Source organism: Borostomias antarcticus, assembly GCF_949987555.1.
Source record: "Borostomias antarcticus genome assembly, chromosome: 7".
NCBI classification, from domain to species: Eukaryota; Metazoa; Chordata; class Actinopteri; order Stomiiformes; family Stomiidae; genus Borostomias; species Borostomias antarcticus.
In genome coordinates, this window is record NC_140240.1 from 30094854 (window position 1) to 30114853 (window position 20000).

General features: G+C 47.0%; 1 protein-coding gene across 1 annotated transcript in view; it reads left to right on the plus strand.

Annotated features, from left to right (window-relative positions):
• Positions 1–8924: 8924 nt before the first annotated feature.
• Positions 8925–20000, plus strand: part of rbm20 (RNA binding motif protein 20) — a gene marked incomplete at its 3' end in the record, with an annotated part of 24149 nt that continues 13073 nt past the window's right edge. The window contains exons 1-4 of the mRNA XM_084441473.1: positions 8925–10043; positions 10855–10916; positions 11317–11429; positions 12131–12213. Of these exons, the coding sequence (XP_084297599.1) occupies positions 9132–10043; positions 10855–10916; positions 11317–11429; positions 12131–12213 (1170 nt within the window). The 5' untranslated portion in view covers positions 8925–9131. The remainder of the gene's footprint in view (positions 10044–10854; positions 10917–11316; positions 11430–12130; positions 12214–20000) is intronic.

Below are 20000 nucleotides of genomic sequence, written 5' to 3' on the forward strand. Positions count from 1 at the left end.
AGCGAGGGGAATCAACCCCCCCCCCCCAAAAACACCTCTCAGACCGAACATGGTAGGACTGAGATAGTAGCCAGAATGAGCGTGGTTTTTGTTACAATAGACAAAGCCGATTTGCAAAGTAAAACATTTTACAGTAATGTATTGGACATCTTGGTCTCAATAGGCTGTTTATAGTTACAGTTTCAGTTACTCAACAGCAAACTATGTTTCTGACCAACACTTATGGGGAGGAAAATAAACTACACACACTCAATAAGTTCCCACTTAATGATTTAATAAATCACTTGAAGCCAGAGGAAATTCATAACAATGATTATTCTCATGTTAATAACATATTTACAGCATAATTACTGTGTTATTAAGTTAAATCGGGTTTTTGCATGATTAACATATCAATATCAGCAGATTCAGAAGGCTATATAATACAATATTATGTATTTCACAATAATATATTTATTATTATATATAAATCTCCAAAACAATTTAAATGTTGAGTCATTCAAAATGCCATATTGGCCAGTAGACTGGTGTTACTAAAGTTAATTATAAACTTGAAAACTAGGGCAACGTATTTCTGTTACTGTGACAGTGGAATTGGTTGAAATGTAAAACCAGCTAGTTAAATATTATTAGATACTTAATTTTAACCTCGACAGTACTAGGCTATTTTTTTCTTCTCAGCATTCTATCTATATATTTTTGCCCATTAAATTGTTTCTTAATCATTCAATATACCTGAACTTGACTCATCCAATCAATTTGTTTCCACTGTTTTGTACCCTGAAGCAAAAGTATTAAAAAACCCTGAGTGAAAGTTTTTTTTAAAGAAAGTAAAAAGGTAACAGTAGAAAAAATTGAAAAAACCAAAACAAACAAACAAACAAAAAAACACCAAACTAAAAATATGAGAGTGGAGCTTCTATACCCCTCACTACTAAGGCCTGGCTGTACTAGTAGCTAGTTTACACAGGAGCCAGTGACAACAAGCTCAGGAAATGCTTTTGGAGGTGTTCTGTTCATTCCATATACGTGGTGTCCACTCTGTCTCGTCTGTCCCCACACATGCTACACACACACACACACACACACACACACACACACACACACACACACACACAGACACACACACACACACACACACACACACACACACACACCAGTCACATGATCTTGTGTCGTTTCATCACTCACGCATCACCCATTCCCCATCTGGTAGCCTACATACCCCAGGAGGGTAGGTGTGAGGGTAGGTGTGTGTGTGTTGTGTGTGTGTGTGTGTTGTGTGTGTGTGTGTGTGTGTGTGTGTGTGTGTGTGTGTGTGTGTGTGTGAGTGAGTGGGTGGGTGGGGGGCATCCACACAGGAGAAGGGCAGTGGCAGTGGTGGTCATGCTAGCATATCGGCCATGCAGGCAGGGGGGATGGACGGTGGTGTGCAGCTAGCTAGCGGTCTCACCCAGCCATAGCCATTGGCCGGAGGTGGTAGCAAAGCCTAGCCTAGCCTAGCGGTGGCCGGGGCAGGTTCATGTCCCGCAATACGGACGGTTCCTCCTGTCAAGTGCCCGTGTTCTCAGGTCGGTGGGACTTTTACTGGAGTCTTCCTGAGGCGTTTGTGCGATAGTGGTAGTGGTCTGTGTGTGTGTGTGTGTGTGTGTGTGTGTGTGTGTGTGTGTGTGTGTGTGCGTGTGTGAGTGAGGCGGGTGTGTGGTCGTGGTTTTGTCCTGTCGCTTTCAAGAACCACTTTAGTGCTTGATTGATAGTGGTTTGATTGATAGTCCCGTGTGGGGTTGTTTGTGCTTCGGGGGGCCGTGTTTTCGGCTGTGTGGTCACTTGGGGCGTGTTGTCCCAGTGAGAGGGGTCTGGAGAGGGGGCGTGTTGTCCCAGTGAGAGGGGTCTGGAGAGGGGGCGTGTTGTCCCAGTGAGAGGGGTCTGGAGAGGGGGCGTGTTGTCCCAGTGAGAGGGGTCTGGAGAGGGGGCGTGTTGTCCCAGTGAGGGGGGTCTGGAGAGGGGGCGTGTTGTCCCAGTGAGAGGGGTCTGGAGAGGGGTCGGTTGTCCCAGTGAGGGGGGTCTGGAGAGGGGGCGTGTTGTCCCAGTGAGAGGGGTCTGGAGAGGGGTCGGAAGTAACGTCCCTCAACACCGTCCTCTTGGGAAACCTGATGGATTGGGGCCTGGTGTGTCGTATCTGGGGACTTTTTCCTTTGATCTCTTTTGGAAGTGAGATGCAGTTGGTGTGTGTGTGAGTGTGTGTGTGTTTGTGTGTGTGTGTGTGTGTGTGTGTGTGTGTGTCTCATTTGGAAGAGCTGCATGGTGTAGCATGCGCCACCTTAGAAGCCATTACATTTTTGAGTGGATCCAAATCAAAGGGAGGGGTCACAAGCTGCCCAAACAAGGCCGACCATTCACACCCATTCACACCCATTCACACCCATTCACACCCATTCATTTATTGGACTTTGGCTCGGGAGCGAAAAATGAGCCGTGGGGTTTGGACTGGTATAAAGCTCTCGACCTAACGAACACAGCAATGCCAAACATGTCCTGCTCCCAAGCACCTACGCACACACAGAGCTAGACGCATTCAGGGGTGGAGATCTCTGAGCACAATTTCTAGTTTTAACATGCGTTGGATGTTTTCAGATCTGTGGAAGTGGTTGAGGTTATTTTCTGAGAAGGTTTAGTCTTACACCGAGGCGCCAGATGGTTTGCTTCGCACGGCCCCCTGGGAACTCTCCGTTGGAAACTGTTTGGAAAAGGGCAGGGACTTTCAAAAATACTTGGCAGGTGATTGGATGAACCATCTGTCTATCACCGTATATATCATCATTAACTTCAACACCTGCCCAGCGTAGCTGTTTGTATTTCAAATTCCTCAGAACCAGCGTTTCTCGTTTGGCGAGATCGTTTTCTGATCTGGCACTAAACGGGTCTCTGTGGAGAATCCAGACCGATTTGCGATTGAAACAGAATGTGAGCTCAGGAAGTCAGGATGATCTCACGAGGTTATGGTTTGCCTAATAGTTTGTCTGTTATTTTCAGTATTGGGTTAGCGAATGCTGTTGTGTTCATCTTGCTAAGGAATCATGATAATGAGATACATTACATCTTCGATTGAGTACAAATGTCGTAGGAAATGATGACTGACAGGAAATTGCACTACAATGCAGTTAGACAATGATTTTATATGATGAAATACACACACACATTTATCTTATTAGAATACACACACACACACATACACATTTATCTTATTAGCAATCATGTCAAATGAAATAGACGCAATAGATGTCATACCTTTCTGCAAGGGAGTGCTAACTATCACTGAACCTTTCTGGTAACACTTTCTATGAAGGTAATGTTTATAATTCATCATAAGAACATTCACAACACATTATAATGCACTTATAAGGCTTCATAAAATGCTTTATAAATGTTTATAGTCATGAATAACACCTTATAATAAGGTTTATAAATGATCATATGTGGTAGATATAATGTACTATACCTCCATGCTACACAGTGTTACCAAAGTGTTACTGAATTTCTGCATATGTAGACAGAGCTTAATAATGGTTTAGATGTAACATTTTGGACATTGAAATTATATTTTAAATTCAATTATCTGGGTGATTCTTTCTTCTCTATTTGTAATAATGCACGGCAATATTTTTCCTTCAAGACACTCAATAGTATTGTATTGTAAGAGAAAATATTGACATGTTCAATATACTGACTATTCATGTTTTTTTTTATTTTTGCGCGGGCGATATCTGTGGACACCAAACCAGGAATTCTCTTTCACAACCCGTCATTCACACCTGTTCATCTACATGTCTGACTCATCATGTCACAACACGGAACGGAGACACGGAACACGGAATAAACATTCAGTTGTCCTCTGTGAAGGGGTGAACGCTCACTCACGTCTGGGACGGTCACATAACAGATTGTGAAGGGGTGAACGCTCACTCACGTCTGGGACGGTCACATAACAGATTGGGGCTGTTGGGGTTTCTGGTAGTGATTTATCAGAAAGGCGAGCTGGTGAGGAGACCCAGACAGATGGGTCCTTCATGGTGGGATGGGGGCCGTCATGCCGTCCTGGGGCCCAGCGGCTCTGGTGTCCGTGGGTCAGGGAGGAAGTCGGCTGTAGGAGTTAAAAGAACGTTACTTGAGGACTTGTTATGGAAGATTTTATTCTTTGGATAAGTGGTCTTCAGTTAAGAAAGGATCATTCTCAAATACAAATTAATTTACATCCAGAAAAAAAGTGTGGACACAACTTAATGAAGAAATAGAGAAGAAAAATTCCATAAATCTATTCATTTATATTATACTGAAATATACAGTACTGTATATATGTAGAGTATATATATACAGTATATTGATTTATACAGTATATATACGAAGGTATAATCACCTGTATGCTTTAATATATATATATAAATAAATTACAAAACATATAAAACCTTTATTATTTATTATTCATGTGCAAGCACATTTCACGTTCTTTGTATTGATATACAAAGTAGAAATTTCTATTTTAAAAGTGTATTTTGATCGAGCTTTTTGCACTCATTTCTCATTTCATAAAGTTTACTTTTCAACAAAGCAAGAATAATTTCCTGCATCCATTAGTTAATTTCTCTGGTTTGTTTTAGTGGTTATTCATATAGGGCCTACTGTATCTACCTGTACTTTCCCCCAAATAATATCTCTTGTTATACTTTTACTCAAAATGGCCACCGCCTTTCAAGGGTTTAATTTCTGCTGTGCTGTGCATTAAATCTTCTGAGAGTGTTGGTGTTGGAGGCTTTTTCAGGCATGAAAAAGGAGATTGGAGGCATTTATAATATGGTTCTTTATAGACATTGGAACTTAATAGACATTATATTCTCCACAGCCAACAGGGCCGTGTTCAAGACTGTTCCCTCTGAACTTCACTAGATGTGGAGAAACACATTGTGTGTATTCTTAGACATTTCCATTAGTATTTTCTGTAATGTTGTGCACTCTTGTCCTGAACATTAGCTGATAATTCACCTGTGTGAGCCTAAAGTTCGCAGTATATGATAACTCTTTCAGCATTTTCTATCCACATCAAATATGTTTTCTAATTCTACAGTCATTTCATCAAACTAGCAATAAATAGTAAAAAAAAGTATAAAAACTAAAAAACTATACAAAAAAATAATAAAAACTTTCTATCATTATAAAAAATAAAAAACTATAAAAAATAAAAAATAAAAAAAAACTTTCTATCATATACCACTCGCAGTGCTCGAATGCGACCTTATCTGACATGGCCTGGTCCAACTGGTTTCAGTTAATTTGTAACAGGATTTGACACCTGGATGCACTTGAATATGTCCTCATCACAAAATACGTCTGAAGTGGGGCCTAGCTATCTGGCTTACACCCTGAGCCAGCCAGCCAGCTGCCTGGGGGTCAATATTAGTCTATTAAGGGCTGTGTGAGAGAGAGAGAGAGAGAGAGAGAGAGAGAGAGAGAGAGAGAGGGAGGGAGGGGGGAGAGAGAGAGAGAGAGGAGAGACCGGTTTAGTATTTATAGACATGACTCACAGGCTAGGGCAGCGTAAGTAAGTGTGTCTCTCCGTCAACATACATGTTCAGATACGAGTGTTTACAACAGGAGGGGTCGGCCTGACTAGACTACTGTCAACCGTCCAAAGAGAGTTTAGCGCTATGCTAACACGCAGTGCGCTTATAAACAGGGATCTGAACACACAGGTGCACAAACAGAGACCTCGAGGTTGGATATTGATATTCGGTCACTGATATCATCTCCGTAATAATGTCAGTGGCTTACTGTAGGGTGTAATAATGACCTCAGCTCCTGGACTATGGTTGTATAACCCACAGCATACCGAACAACCTCTGTAATTCAGTAGCCTATCTTAGCCTATGGTGTTGCATGGCATTAAGTTATATGGTCACTGTGTTGAGGAACTGCCAGGCAGTAAAAAGGGCAGCTGCTGTGGGGTCCTAAACCTCTCACCCAAAGCCCTGTCTGCAGATAACTGGTCTTCTTCAGTAGCCGTCGCCATCTGATGCTATCTGTCATTTAAAATTCCAAAAGTGTTGGAACAGTTGTACAGGAATGTAATAACCGTGTAATAAGATGCTATGACATATATGTTTCTGCAGCAAACAGGTCATGGAACCTTGTAACTTTATATGAATATTCATTGTATGTGTGTTCCACATCAGGGTAAAACTCAATACTAGCCTACTTGCTTCATTACATGACAGTTATTGAGCACACTTTTTTCCAGAGCGACTTACAATAATTGCATTTGACTAAGGTACAGAACCTTTGTCAAACGCAATTATTGTAAGTCGCTTTGGAAAAAAATGTGCTAAATAACTGTCATATAGTCCATGTACTTCAGGCTGATTTATCGGATTAGTAATTGAGCAGCAATATTGACATGTCGATTATGAAGTGGCAATGTCTCTGTAAGACCATCTCGCAGCTCCCCAAGCCAGTGGAATCACACACAGAGGAGGTGATAATCCTCCCCAAGATTCAGTTGCAGAAATCCATTATCTGAAAACGCTCTCCAGAACTAAAGTGTGTTCGAGGAGAAACCGCAGTGTCTCAGTGTCGCCCCCTCTCACATGGGCCACACATTCCACAGGAGAAGCTGCGGTGGCCGTTGTGTGTGTGTGGCGGGACTCGACCACAATTCCTGTATGTTAGAGAACACCCTCCTGTGTGTTGCAGAAAAACAAACAAGATGGCCGCCGGATACGCGTCTGCAAAAACTTTCCCTTGGGACTCTGTCATGCCTGATCCCAGTGGTCTGTCAGCTTCCACTGGGGCAGGGGCAGGGCGGGGTTTTGGGGCAGTGAGGGCGGGGGTGGTTACATGGAGGCGGGTCCGGTCGGTGCCACAAGGGGGCAAGAAGACCCCCTCAGTTGTATTTTCTGCCCCAGTTCAAGTTTGGGTCAGTATGTACCTTACGGCGTGCTGTAGGCTACGCGATGTGATAATTCAAAAAATAATTAAAATCATTAACATAATTTGCTTGCTAAACAGCTGTAGTGCTAGTAGTTTAGAATAGCCATCGTGCTACATAGCTTGTTAGCTTAGCCAAAAAGCACTTAGGATGGATGGATATCACAATGTGGCTTTGTAAGAAATAACAGAAACGCCGTAGGGACCCCGGTCGAGGCCGGCAGCCCCAGCAGCGGCGATGACCTCGCCAAGCCCGAGCTTAGCCTGCTAGCTCCACCAGCCTCAGAAGATGCTAACGGCGGCGAGCTAGGTCCGAACGGGCCCACACCCTCCCCGACTCTGCCTGCTCCTGTCTTACCTTAGCACCGGGGAGCCAGCCCAGGTGCACCTACCCTACTCAGATATGCTTGCGTCTAGTTAAAACACCGCTATATCGCCATCCGCGGGATGAACAAAATGCGGAAACAGACACAGCAGGATGACATCCTACTGATGGAGGTGCGCTGGCCTCATGGTACGCTGTATGTTACACTGTTTTCCTGTATAAACAGCCCCCTGCCACCCTCTAACCCTAACCCTAACCCTAACCCTATCTACACACTATATTAAGCTCCGCCCCCATCCCCCCTCTCGCCATTTTGAACTGCCACCTCAGGCGCCTTGCGCTGTCGCCGGACCTGCGCGGAGGCCGTGATTGATACTGGAGATGCTAAGTTTAGCCAGCATGTGTGAGCTCATTCATCAGGCCGGGACGGGACAGGCCAGTCATACGGGGTCGCCAGAGCAGGCTGGCTGACTGTACAGTTGGTCTCTGGGGTTATGACTCTGACTCTGACTCTGTTCAGTGCATTAAACTAGTAGCTACGGGTTATGACTCTGTTCAGGGCATTAAACTAGTAGCTACGGGTTATGACTCTGTTCAGGGCATTAAACTAGTAGCTACGGGTTATGACTCTGTTCAGTGCATTAAACTAGTAGCTACGGGTCAAAAGTTCTGTTCTGACGCTCGAGGCGCGAGTGCCAGAAACTTGACCGGACTGTTGATAACATCATCTCCGGAGGTTAGGGCTGTATGATTAGACACTTTAGATTGATGTTTCCTATGTTAACTTTACTAAGTAGGCTTTTTCCCTATATAGGACCAAAGCGTTAACTTACTTTAAGTCCTTACCAAGCGCACGTGACTTTCTCATTCTCATTTCCCTGGGTTATCGGGTTAGGGGTTAGGGCTAGGGGCTAGGCATTATACTTGTGTGATTAATATACTGGCATTGTGGTAGTTGTAGGTTTCTTCCGTTTGAGCAAAAAATACATTTCCTGTCTTTTCCCAGCGGTGAAATACTCCTTTAAGGTTAGACTTGAGTGGTTAGGGTCGGTGCTAAGCCTAGGGCTAGTACTAGGGTTTAGGGCAGTGGTTCTCAACTGGTGGAGCCTCAGGACCCACATTTTCCTTATCATGAAGTCGCGACCCAAATTTATTCCACAGCACTCAAATTTATTCCACAAAAATAGAAAAAGTCTGTGACACATAACACAACATTGGCACACGCTTAGGTTAGCCCACTTCCTGTCATGTCTCGTAAATAAATTATTAAAATTATTGAATTGAATTGTGTGTCCTGCAAAATAAAAACCCAACATTTTCTCTATAAATATATATATATATTAAAAATCCCTTAAAAAAAAAAGAAAAGAAAAGGGACACCGCCCACGAGGCCGCGACCCAATCAAAACGGCTCCGCGACCCACCTTTGGGTCGCGACCCACCGGTTGAGAAACGCTGGTTTAGGGGTTAGGTTAACTTCAGCAGAAAAAGGCACTAGCACAACAACAAGCTTGCACTTTGCCGGGTTCCGCTCAGAACCCTTTTGGTTCTGTCAGCGATTCATTACTAACGCTTCCATTCTGTTGTTGTTGTTTACAGTACCGGCACGTCGGACCACCTCGACAAGAAGGGTCTCCCGTTGGGCGGCGGCCAGCTGAGTGGGGGCGTGGCCGGGCAGCAGAACCCGCTGCTCCTGACCCCCGCCGGACTCCAGCTCGCCCAGCTCCAGGCCCAGCTGACCCTCCAGCGCCTCAAGCTGGCCCAGAATGCCGTGGGCGCCAACAACGCCACCGCCGCCAGCGTGCTGAGCCAGGTCCTCTCCAATGTGGCCATGTCCCAGCCGCTCTTCGATCACCTCCGCACCTCGGCCATGGTGGGCAACCACCAGGGGGGGTTCCCGCCGGGGGCTCTGGGGTTCCCCCCGCCAAACCCGGGTTTGGGGTCCCTGGTGGGAGGGGGGTTCAACCAGAACCCTGGGAGTGTGAGGCTGAATCATTATGGAGGGGGAGGGGCCAACGGGGGTCAGCAGCAGGGAGCCAATCAGCACGGAGCCGAGTATGGCAAGAAGGCGGGGTCGACGTATCCCGCGGATACGGACCGACGCGTCCAGTACGGCTTCCTGGGAGGGACGTCGGTGGCGTCCGGCAAGGCGGGCGACGGGCAGTACACGCCGATCAACTCGCAGGCCAAGATGGCCAATCACGTCGGGTTCCAGAGGAACTTCTACGGCCAGGATTCTCAGGGTCAGCAGACCGGCTTCGGTGGGAACGAGCAAAACCTGAACACGTTCTCCTCCGCCGGCCATAAGGAGCAAAACCTGAACACGTTCTCCTCCGCCGGCCATAAGGAGCCGTGGAAAAACCCGGCCAACCTCGGCCATTCTGGCTCAGCGGATCGGGTTCCCAACGCCGGCGCTGTGTGGCCGCCGACCGGGCCGCCATTTCGTGCCAGAGGGGAGCTCTACAACCCGGAGGAGCCCACCTCCGAGCCCAAATTCAACCACAGCGGCGGAGGAGGAGGAGGAGTCGGAGGAGGAGGAGGAGGAGGGGGGCTGACTTCCTCCTTCGGCCCAGGGGCCACGCAGGGGTTTGTGGGATACCAGCCCCTGCAGACGGGCGAGGAGACCCTGTCTGCGGGCCCCGCGGTGCTGCAGCCCCACCAGATCAGCGACTACCACGCCGTGACGCCATTGCACCTCCCCCACCAGTGCACCATCTGTGAGAAGAAGGTCTACAACCTCAAGGTGGGTGTGGCCAGGGGGGGGGGGGGCGCGGAGGAACGCAGGGCTGTGACGCGTCTAGGGCCGGCTATCGGCAAGGACCTCGCGACACGGCGCGTATCACGGCACGTATCACGATATGATCGCGTCACGATGCGCCGCGATATGATAAGATACCTATTGGGCTAGGTTGCGTATTTTACTGACGGTGTAAAACCACAGCTGAAAATACAACCCCCCCCCCCTTGCTCCCTGAAGGTGACCCCGAGGGCGGAGGGAATGTAAGGACATGAATAATGTATAGATTGAATTCTGTCCTTCATTTTATATCTATGTCTATTCCTGGTCTTGTTCTGTATTTTTTGTGCTAAAAAAAGGTTTTATATTCTTTATCTATTATATATTGCTGGGCTAAAAAAACAAGGGGCTATAAAAATAATGTGTTGCGGTACAATCATGAAAGCACTGCTTTGGGTGTGGATCTGATGACCTGTGTAAGAAGACACCCCTTTACCTTGACACCCCTAGGTCACGAGGTCACGAGTATGTGTGAATGACCTCTCCTTTTGAATGGGTGTTAGAACTAAGTGTTTTACTAGAGCGGGATGATAATACCAACTGGTTGGCTGGTTCTAATATAGCCCTGTTCACCGTCGCTTCCCCCCTCAAAGCTGTTGCCCCTTTAATTGCCCCCCCCCTATCCCTCACACCCCCAAGGGTAGATCCATGGGCACGTCAGGCTGTTTGAGGGCAAGGGGAAACGGGGTGAGCTCTCAGTGTCAGTGTATCAGAGCTGACGGACCGCCGGTGTGTGTGTGTGTGTGTGTGTTTTCAGGACTGGGACCAGCATGTGAAGGGAAAACTTCACCTCCAGAACCGCTCGCTGTTCTCCGAAAGGTGAGTTACGAGGTGCTCCTAAAACAAACTCGATAGCACTTTGCGAAAGCTCTCCGGCGATCTAAAAACGTGGCATCTGCTCCACCGTCTCCTAAACTGAGACTGACGTTCGACATGTGCCTCCACATTACTTTGAATTATTTTTAAGCTGACTTTCAGTCCGATATAGACATCCTCAAAGCATTGACCTTGTTTTGATTAGTGCTTGATATTCCATAGCAACGAGTCTGAACTTGTGTTGTTAGGCGACTGTTCCAGCCGAGGCATCAAGGCTATTCCACGTTACACCACTGAGATATTTGATTTTACAGTAAAGCGCCACCATATACAGTTTTGCTGTGTTCAATGTAAGACTCTGTGGTTTGGAAGCTAAAACCGGTGTCCCCCATGGTGTTCACAGTCCCGCCATCGCGCCCCCCAACGCCGTTCACTACTCTCTTCCCGGGGTGTCGGACGGATGTCTGAACCCAGGGGGGAATAACTCCATGATCTACACCGCCGGCACCAACCAAGGTACACCTCCCTCTCACCTCACACTCACGCTGGGTCTCTAGAGCTGGAGAAGTTGGGGTTCAGAAAGCAGAAATATCAATATGTGAGAGAGAGGCATAGATATGGCAGTCGAGGGGGGGCTATTTTTAGAGTTAGGGGATCTGGCATTGCAGTTATAGGGAACTCGTGGTTCTAACTAAGTTGAGCAGGTGTGGTCTGATAGCATATCTTGATAGAGCGCTTGGTAGAAATGGAAAGTGTTCATGTCAACTTTGAGAATTTGTTGTTTAATATTGTTTTTTTTAGCGGGCGGACAAATAATAGTGGTTTTACTTTAAGTTTGTGTGAACTGTGTTTTGACACTATCAACAAAGTTATTTGTTAGATAAAGAGGAGTTTTCTCAATGACAGAGCGAATAAAAGTGTACTTCATTAGTGAAAACAGCCGTCGGTTTTCTTAACGTTATATTCGCCCGTGCGGTAAGCAAAACGATTGATTCCACAACTGGCAAAGAGAGACGCTGGCAAAGAGAGACTCTCACCTCCCAGACAGAAACGTTCAAAGCTAACTCACACACAGAACTCACACACTTTGTTTCAGCGCCCCAAGGTCAGAATATCCGCTCAGTTTTGGTTCAGAATATCAGCTCAGGGTCAGGGGTCAGAAGGTCAGAATATCAGCTCAGTTTTGGTTCCTCCCTGTCTTTCAGATGTGTGTTCAGGACCCAACCCCTCGTACCTCTCCGTCGAAGCCATGAAGACCTACCCCCCGCCCGGATACACCCCACACAGCCCTGGGGAAAAGGTCAGAACAGCGTTGGGCTCGGGCTCGTGTGAAGGTTAGGGGATGCTGGGTGGAGGTGTAGAAGGTGTAGTATGTGAAGGTTAGGGGATGCTGGGTGGAGGTGGAGAAGGTGTAGTATTTGAAGGTTAGGGGATGCTGGGTGGAGGTGTAGAAGGTGTAGTATGTGAAGGTTAGGGGATGCTGGGTGGAGGTGGAGAAGGTGTAGTAAGTGAAGGTTAGGGGATGCTGGGTGGAGGTGTAGAAGGTGTAGTATGTGAAGGTTAGGGGATGCTGGGTGGAGGTGGAGAAGGTGTAGTATGTGAAGGTTAGGGGATGCTGGGTGGAGGTGTAGAAGGTGTAGTAAGTGAAGGTTAGGGGATGCTGGGTGGAGGTGTAGAAGGTGTAGTATGTGAAGGTTAGGGGATGCTGGGTGGAGGTGGAGAAGGTGTAGTATTTGAAGGTTAGGGGATGCTGGGTGGAGGTGTAGAAGGTGTAGTATTTGAAGTAAAGGTTGGGGGATGCTGGGTGGAGGTGTAGAAGGTGTAGTATGTGAAGGTTAGGGGATGCTGGGTGGAGGTGGAGAGGGTGTAGTATGTGAAGGTTAGGGGATGCTGGGTGGAGGTGTAGAAGGTGTAGTATGTGAAGGTTAGGGGATGCTGGGTGGAGGTGGAGACGGTGTAGTATTTGAAGGTTAGGGGATGCTGGGTGGAGGTGTAGAAGGTGTAGTATGTGAAGGTTAGGGGATGCTGGGTGGAGGTGGAGAAGGTGTAGTATTTGAAGTGAAGGTTAGGGGATGCTGGGTGGAGGTGGAGAAGGTGTAGTATTTGAAGGTTAGGGGATGTTGGGTGGAGGTGTAGAAGGTGTAGTATTTGAAGTAAAGGTTGGGGGATGCTGGGTGGAGGTGGAGACGGTGTAGTATTTGAAGGTTAGGGGATGTTGGGTGGAGGTGGAGAAGGTGTAGTATTTGAAGGTTAGGGGATGCTGGGTGGAGGTGGAGAAGGTGTAGTATTTGAAGTAAAGGTTAGGGGATGCTGGGTGGAGGTGGAGACGGTGTAGTATTTGAAGTAAAGGTTGGGGGATGCTGGGTGGAGGTGTAGAAGGTGTAGTATTTGAAGTAAAGGTTGGGGGATGCTGGGTGGAGGTGGAGAGGGTGTAGTATGTGAAGGTTAGGGGATGTTGGGTGGAGGTGGAGAAGGTGTAGTATTTGAAGGTTAGGGGATGCTGGGTGGAGGTGGAGACGGTGTAGTATTTGAAGGTTAGGGGATGTTGGGTGGAGGTGTAGAAGGTGTAGTATGTGAAGGTTAGGGGATGCTGGGTGGAGGTGGAGAGGGTGTAGTATTTGAAGGGGCAGCTGCAGAGCTGGGGGGAGTTAGCATCGTTTTGTTAGCATTATGATGAACTACAAGGTTGGAAATTAAGAGTTTACGGCTGTTATCGATGGAATCTGTTGAACACAAATTATTCTTGAATGAGGAGTGTTTAAGTGAGATTAACACACACACACACACACACACACACACACACACACACACACACACTGTATAATAGTGTATATATACCTGTATTATATAATAACGGTTACTCTTTCATAAACAAGGCTAAATGATTGTCCGTCTATCAGCCCGTAACGTAAGTAACAACAAGCCACAACTGTCCAGAGACTCAGAGTTCTGGCACAGAACCGTCGTGCGTTTGGGGAGTCAACGCTCACTGAGGTCTGAATCACTCACATAACAGACCGGCTATTATGGTTCCCAGTAGTCATTTATCAGGGGGGAGAGGAGCGAGAGAGAGAGCTGGTGAGAACTGCTGTCCTGACTGACGGGTTGCCAAGCTACTGTGAGTCACGTCGCCACGCGACACCTTTGGCGCCGCGTTCCTCTTGAGTCCCCTAGAGCCAGTGTAGGAGGTGGGGGGGGGGGGGGGGAGCCAGGCTAGGGCCGGGGTGGGTAGAGAGCCATGCTAGGGTTGGGGGGGTGGGGGGTAGTTAGCCAGGCTAGGCCTGGGGGGGGGGGGGGGGGTAGATAGCCAGGCTAGGACTCGGGGGGGCGTGGGGGAGGGAAGCAAGCAGATGTTTTGTGGGAGGAATTGCACTTAGTTGCTAAATTGGCTTAACTGTGGTGTTAGTGGGTGTTCTCTAATGGCTCAATTGCAGAAATGTTACACTTTTTACATCAGTGGTGGTTAAATAAGTGGGTATACTGTGTGTCCATGGATAAAGAAGTGGGTATACTGTGGGTCCATGGATAAAGAAGTGGGTCTACTGTGGGTCCATGGATAAAGAAGTGGGTATACTGTGGGTCCATGGATAAAGAAGTGGGTCTACTGTGTGTCCATGGATAAAGAAGTGGGTATACTGTGTGTCCATGGATAAAGAAGTGGGTATACTGTGTGTCCATGGATAAAGAAGTGGGTCTACTGTGTGTCCATGGATAAAGAAGTGGGTATACTGTGGGTCCATGGATAAAGAAGTGGGTCTACTGTGGGTCCATGGATAAAGAAGTGGGTCTACTGTGGGTCCATGGATAAAGAAGTGGGTCTACTGTGGGTCCATGGATAAAGAAGTGGGTCTACCTCTTTGTACCCTCCACTACACCACATGTATTCTAAGTACATAGTCATTACAGCACACAGTATTGTAAGTACATAGTCATTATAGATTTTTCATAGTAGCCAGCTTGTAACCAGTAACCAACCAATCAATCTCTCTACCAGAGTGCGTGGGTAGATTTGGAAGTGTTTGGGAAGGGCAGCAGCTGGGGGTCTGTGGTGATTCAGGACGGGCGTGTGAGGGGAGGAGAACGGCGAGGAGACACACCTCGTTGACAGCTGTTGCTCCTCAACACCGGCCTCTGTCCCCCCTGCTTTGACAACTCTCCTCTATCGACACCGATAACGCGGCAAACTGCGTCAGTCCTGGCCCGGCTCGGGAAACACATGCTGGAGACATTTTAAAACGAGGAGTTTTGGATTCTTCTTCGTGATAAAATGGGCAACAGCCACCAAACGAGAACAGAGCAAGGACTGTTTATCCATGACTGGATTATATTATTATTACAGTCATAGAAAGTAATTAAGGTGTTTTACAACCTTGCATCTACCTTAATTTGATTTTTAAGTGGTTTATATTCAAGACATCGGAACGTTGACGAACATTCTTTGTCAAAGTTCCGACGTTCTAAATGAAAAAAGGGTGTAATATCATCCTCTGTCCATGAGACATAAAGGACTGTCCCCAGTGGACACACCATGTGACAGAGACTAAGGTGTGAAGCCACCACGCGGCCAGCAGGCCTGCTCCATTACCATAGACGACAGCGGTAAGCAGATGGCCGCTCGCTCCGTGCATTCAGACGCGGGTGACACCGTTTCAGAAGGTCTCTGCGCCACAAAGACATTCGCCACTCCGCCTGCTGTGTCAGCAGTTTAGGTGTTCATGCGTTTGTTGACGCCGTAGTCCGTGTTGCGTACGCCTTGTCCGTTCCATCTGCAAATTCACACTCGACATTCTTGTAGTTCCTACACGCACGCACTCATGCATACTGTACACATACTGTACTCACACACACACGCACACACACGCACACACACACACACTCTTCGTGAATATTTATCGGATATTTTCTTGTCTCGTACATCAACATCCCACTCAGTGTATTCCCGGTCGCCATATCTCCTGTTCTGTTGTCTCTCCCACGCTCACATGGGAGCTGGAGAGATAGCAGCTGTCGACGGGCGTCCGTAACGCAGGCTGGGCCGGGTCCACCTCGAGGCGGCCGACGGCGAGAGCGGCCCAAAATGTGCCTGAGGAGAAATGAGGAAAACTCACTCTAGCGTCCGGTTCCGGGGCCGTTTCGGCAATCAGCTCGCACACTCACATCCACTTACACACACACATACACGCACACACACATACTGTACACACACACACACACACGCTCAGGAACGTCAGCTGGACCTTTCTGGGCCCTAGAACCCGAGGGTGCGGCAAAATCCGAGCTTGAGCATCTCACGGTGTGTGTGTGTGTGTGTGTGTGTGTGTGTGTGTGTGTGTGTGTGTGTGTGTGTGTGTGTGTGTGTGTGTGTGTGTATGTGTGTGTGTGACTATCTGGGCATAGTTTTTGGTGTGAGGTCTGGAGGGTGTAGAGTATCGCCTTTTGACACTATTTCAGCTTGACGTTTATATTTATTTATAGATATTAATATTTAAATGATTAATTAAGAAGTATTCATTCTACGTTCAAGTCTCTGACTGCCAAGTTGGACCATGCTACACCCCTCCACCGAGTTTCAGGAAAATCGGTCCAGTTGTTTTTTGCGTAATCCTGCTAACATTCAAACACACAAACGCCACCGAAAACATTACCTCTCGTCCTGCGCTGCGGCTGGGGCGGAGGTAATCACACCTCCAGCTCAGCGACAGGGATCAGCTGATCTCTGGTGGTCAGGCGAGCCAGCTGGACACGTCTGGACCCGAGAACTGAGGGCGCGGCAAAACCCGAACACGAGCATCTCACACCTGACGATGGGGGGTGGCAACAACTGGGATCAGAGAAGTGTGTGTGTGTGTGTGTGTGTGTGTGTGTGTGTGTGTGTTTGTATGTGTGTGTGTGTGTGTGTGTGTGTGTGTGTGCGAGCGACACTATCTGGGCATAGTTTTTGGGTGTGAGGTCTTACTCTGGTGTAGAGTATCGCCCTCTGACACTATTTCAACTTGACCTTCATATTTATTTACCTGCTCCAATAATTAACACGTTACGTTCAAGTGCTTTTAAAGGTGCTGTCAGCAATATGTTCACTGATTACAAAACTGTTTTACTAAACAGTAATATCTCAAAGGGATATCAGTTTCACCATAACATAATCAAACAAATGACGAGTGTCATTCAAATGAGTGTGCCTTTAAATGGACAGTTTGCAATTTTGGACATGGGGTCTTTATTTACAACTTACCCGTTATGTTGTTGGTTGATTGAGACCTATTTTCTCTGTGGAAATAGGGCGGCGGAGCGATACCTACAGTAATATAGCACCGCTGGTGTTTACATTCCTAGGTAATGTGAAGTAGTGCTCTGCCACCCTGTTTCCACAGACAAGGGTCCCCACAAAGTAATAGGTCCCCACAATGTTTGACTTAAAAATTATGGCATTAACACTCAAATTAACCCCCGACAGACTGTCCTCATATGTTATTAGCTTTGGGTGCACTGTGGAGTGTTGCATTGTGTTTGGTAGTGGATGCTACTGTAGCTTGTACTGTACCATTACATTGCGCTAGCATTAGCAAGACTTGAATGTCCAAATCAGGCGCAGCATGGAAGCAGCTGAAAATGATCTCAATAAATCACAAACATAATGAGTAGCCTACCTGTACGTCGTAAATGAGGCCCTATGACCAAAATAACGAGCTATCCTTGTCAGGCTGATCTGAGAGTGTGATTGTAACATCGTGTCAGTGATGGCTTGTCAGTATGTGTCTCGCTTAGCATTCAGATCCAAACAGACCAGAGCTGTGTTTGGAATCGCTCCCTCTTCACTATATAGTGCACTATAGGGCGTCAGCCATTTTGTTTGTAGTGTCCGAATTCTCCACGGAATTTTCGTTCCCTATATAGCCCACTATTTATTACCCACAATTCACCTTGATTTCCAGGGAACAGCGCATGTACCCTACATTTTCTCCGTTCCCTAGGTAGTTCACTACATGGTGAACCCTATAAAGGGAATAGGGAGTGAGGGAGTGAGGGAGTGAGGGAACGAGGGAGCGATTCCCAACACAGCTCAGGACTTGGACTACATCCCTCACACAATAAAACTGACTCGTATTTCTCCCTTTGAAGATCACCAGTTGTTCTGTCGACCTTTTTTTCTTCTCCTTCTGTCAACCGGCTTGCATTTGTTCAATTGTTCCCAGGCATCCTCTCTGATAGGAGATTGGGGGGGGGTGGATGTGGATTGGGGGGGGAGTGGATGTGGAACTCCTATCAAATGACCTCTCATTTACGAGCGTCTCCACCGTGATAGACTGACACACACGCGCGCTAATGTTAGCCCCTATAATCACACACCTGTCTGAGGGCGACAGGTGCTAAACTTTTACTGTTTGGGACAAAACGCAAGGCAGGAACGGGCGGAGAACAATCTCCACGTCGTGCAAACACACCTACGTACAGTTTATTAACGCGAGTCACATTGCGAGATATATAGTTTCACACATTTTCACATTTCTTTTGGTTGATTAGTCTTTTTTTTATTTACATAATAGCTTCTATTTCCAGGGCCAGGTTGCGTGATGTATACTCAGTCTAATGCACAGAGGTGGTTTGGGAACAACGCTCGTGTGATGAGCCAAGAGCCTGCCACAGAAGAACCCCAAATAATCACCCGTGGGTCCCCAAGGGGGGGTTCTACTTTGGTCTAGCGGTGGATGGTTGGGGTTCCCATGTGGACGGTCGCGCGCACTCAGCCATCAACAAATGGCAGGAAGAGATCAGGTTCTCCGGGTCAGGAATCCCCCCGGTCAGTCACCACCAGAAATAAGATAATGACCGAGGAAGACCACGTGTTGATGCCTTCTTTCCTAATTGCTCTGAAATGGCCGCCTCCCACGGTGTAAATATGCAGACCTAATTAAACAGCTGTTTCCAGTAGCTTAATCGGAGCGGAGACCTCTAGCGTGTGCATGCTCTCAGCAGGGAGTCGGAACAAGGAACTTTAATTGCCTTCACACTCACGAAGACAAATGCATGTGTTACGTTACTGATTCAATCGATTTTTCTGTTTATACCTCTGTTTGGACGTTGGAATCCAGTCTGACTGATTTAATAGCTTTATGAGCTGCTATGTTAGTGATACTGTGCCTCAGATGATGTTTATTTATTTGTTTATTTATGTGTTTATTTATGTGTTTATTTATGTGTTTATTTATGTGTTTATTTATGTGTTTATTTAGAAGGATCGCCATCAGCTCTACCCTAAAGTAGAGCTACTTTTATTGGGGTCCACATTTAAAACATTACATTACAAATAACATTTAAAACATACATTACATTACAAACATATAAAACATACATTATAAATGTCAAACTTTAAAATAGTATCATACAATTTGACATTGTCATCATAAAAACACTAATATAATATATATGATGAGCGGTCATGGTGGTGTTTCCAGGGGCCCTGGTCACCAGCCTCCTCCACCCCAAAACGACTCCTAAATTCAGGTCCCGAGTTGCGGGTCGGGCCCCTGTGTGATATCAGATGACCCTGCTCAGAAACCCAGCAACCCGATACCATCCTCTTCCTCGTCTCTCTCTCTTTCTGTCTCTCTCGCTCTTTCTGTCTCTCTCGCTCTCTCTCTCTCTCTCTTTCTGTCTCTCTCGCTCTCTCTCTCTCTCTTTCTGTCTCTCTCGCTCTGTCTCTCTTTCTGTCTCTCTCGCTCTGTCTCTCTCTCTCTTTCTGTCTCTCTCGCTCTGTCTCTCTCTCTCTTTCTGTCTCTCTCGCTCTGTCTCTCTCTCTCTTTCTGTCTCTCTCGCTCTGTCTCTCTCTCTCTTTCTGTCTCTCTCGCTCTGTCTCTCTCTCTCTTTCTGTCTCTCTCGCTCTGACTCTCGCTCTCTTTCTGTCTCTCGCTCTGTCTCTCTCTCTCTTTCTGTCTCTCTCGCTTTGACTCTCTCTCTCTTTCAGTCTCTCTCGCTCTGACTCTCTCTCTTTTTGTCTCTCTCGCTCTGACTCTCTCTCTCTTTCTGTCTCTCTCGCTCTGTCTCTCTCTCTCTTTCTGTCTCTCTCGCTCTGTCTCTCTTTCTCTTTCT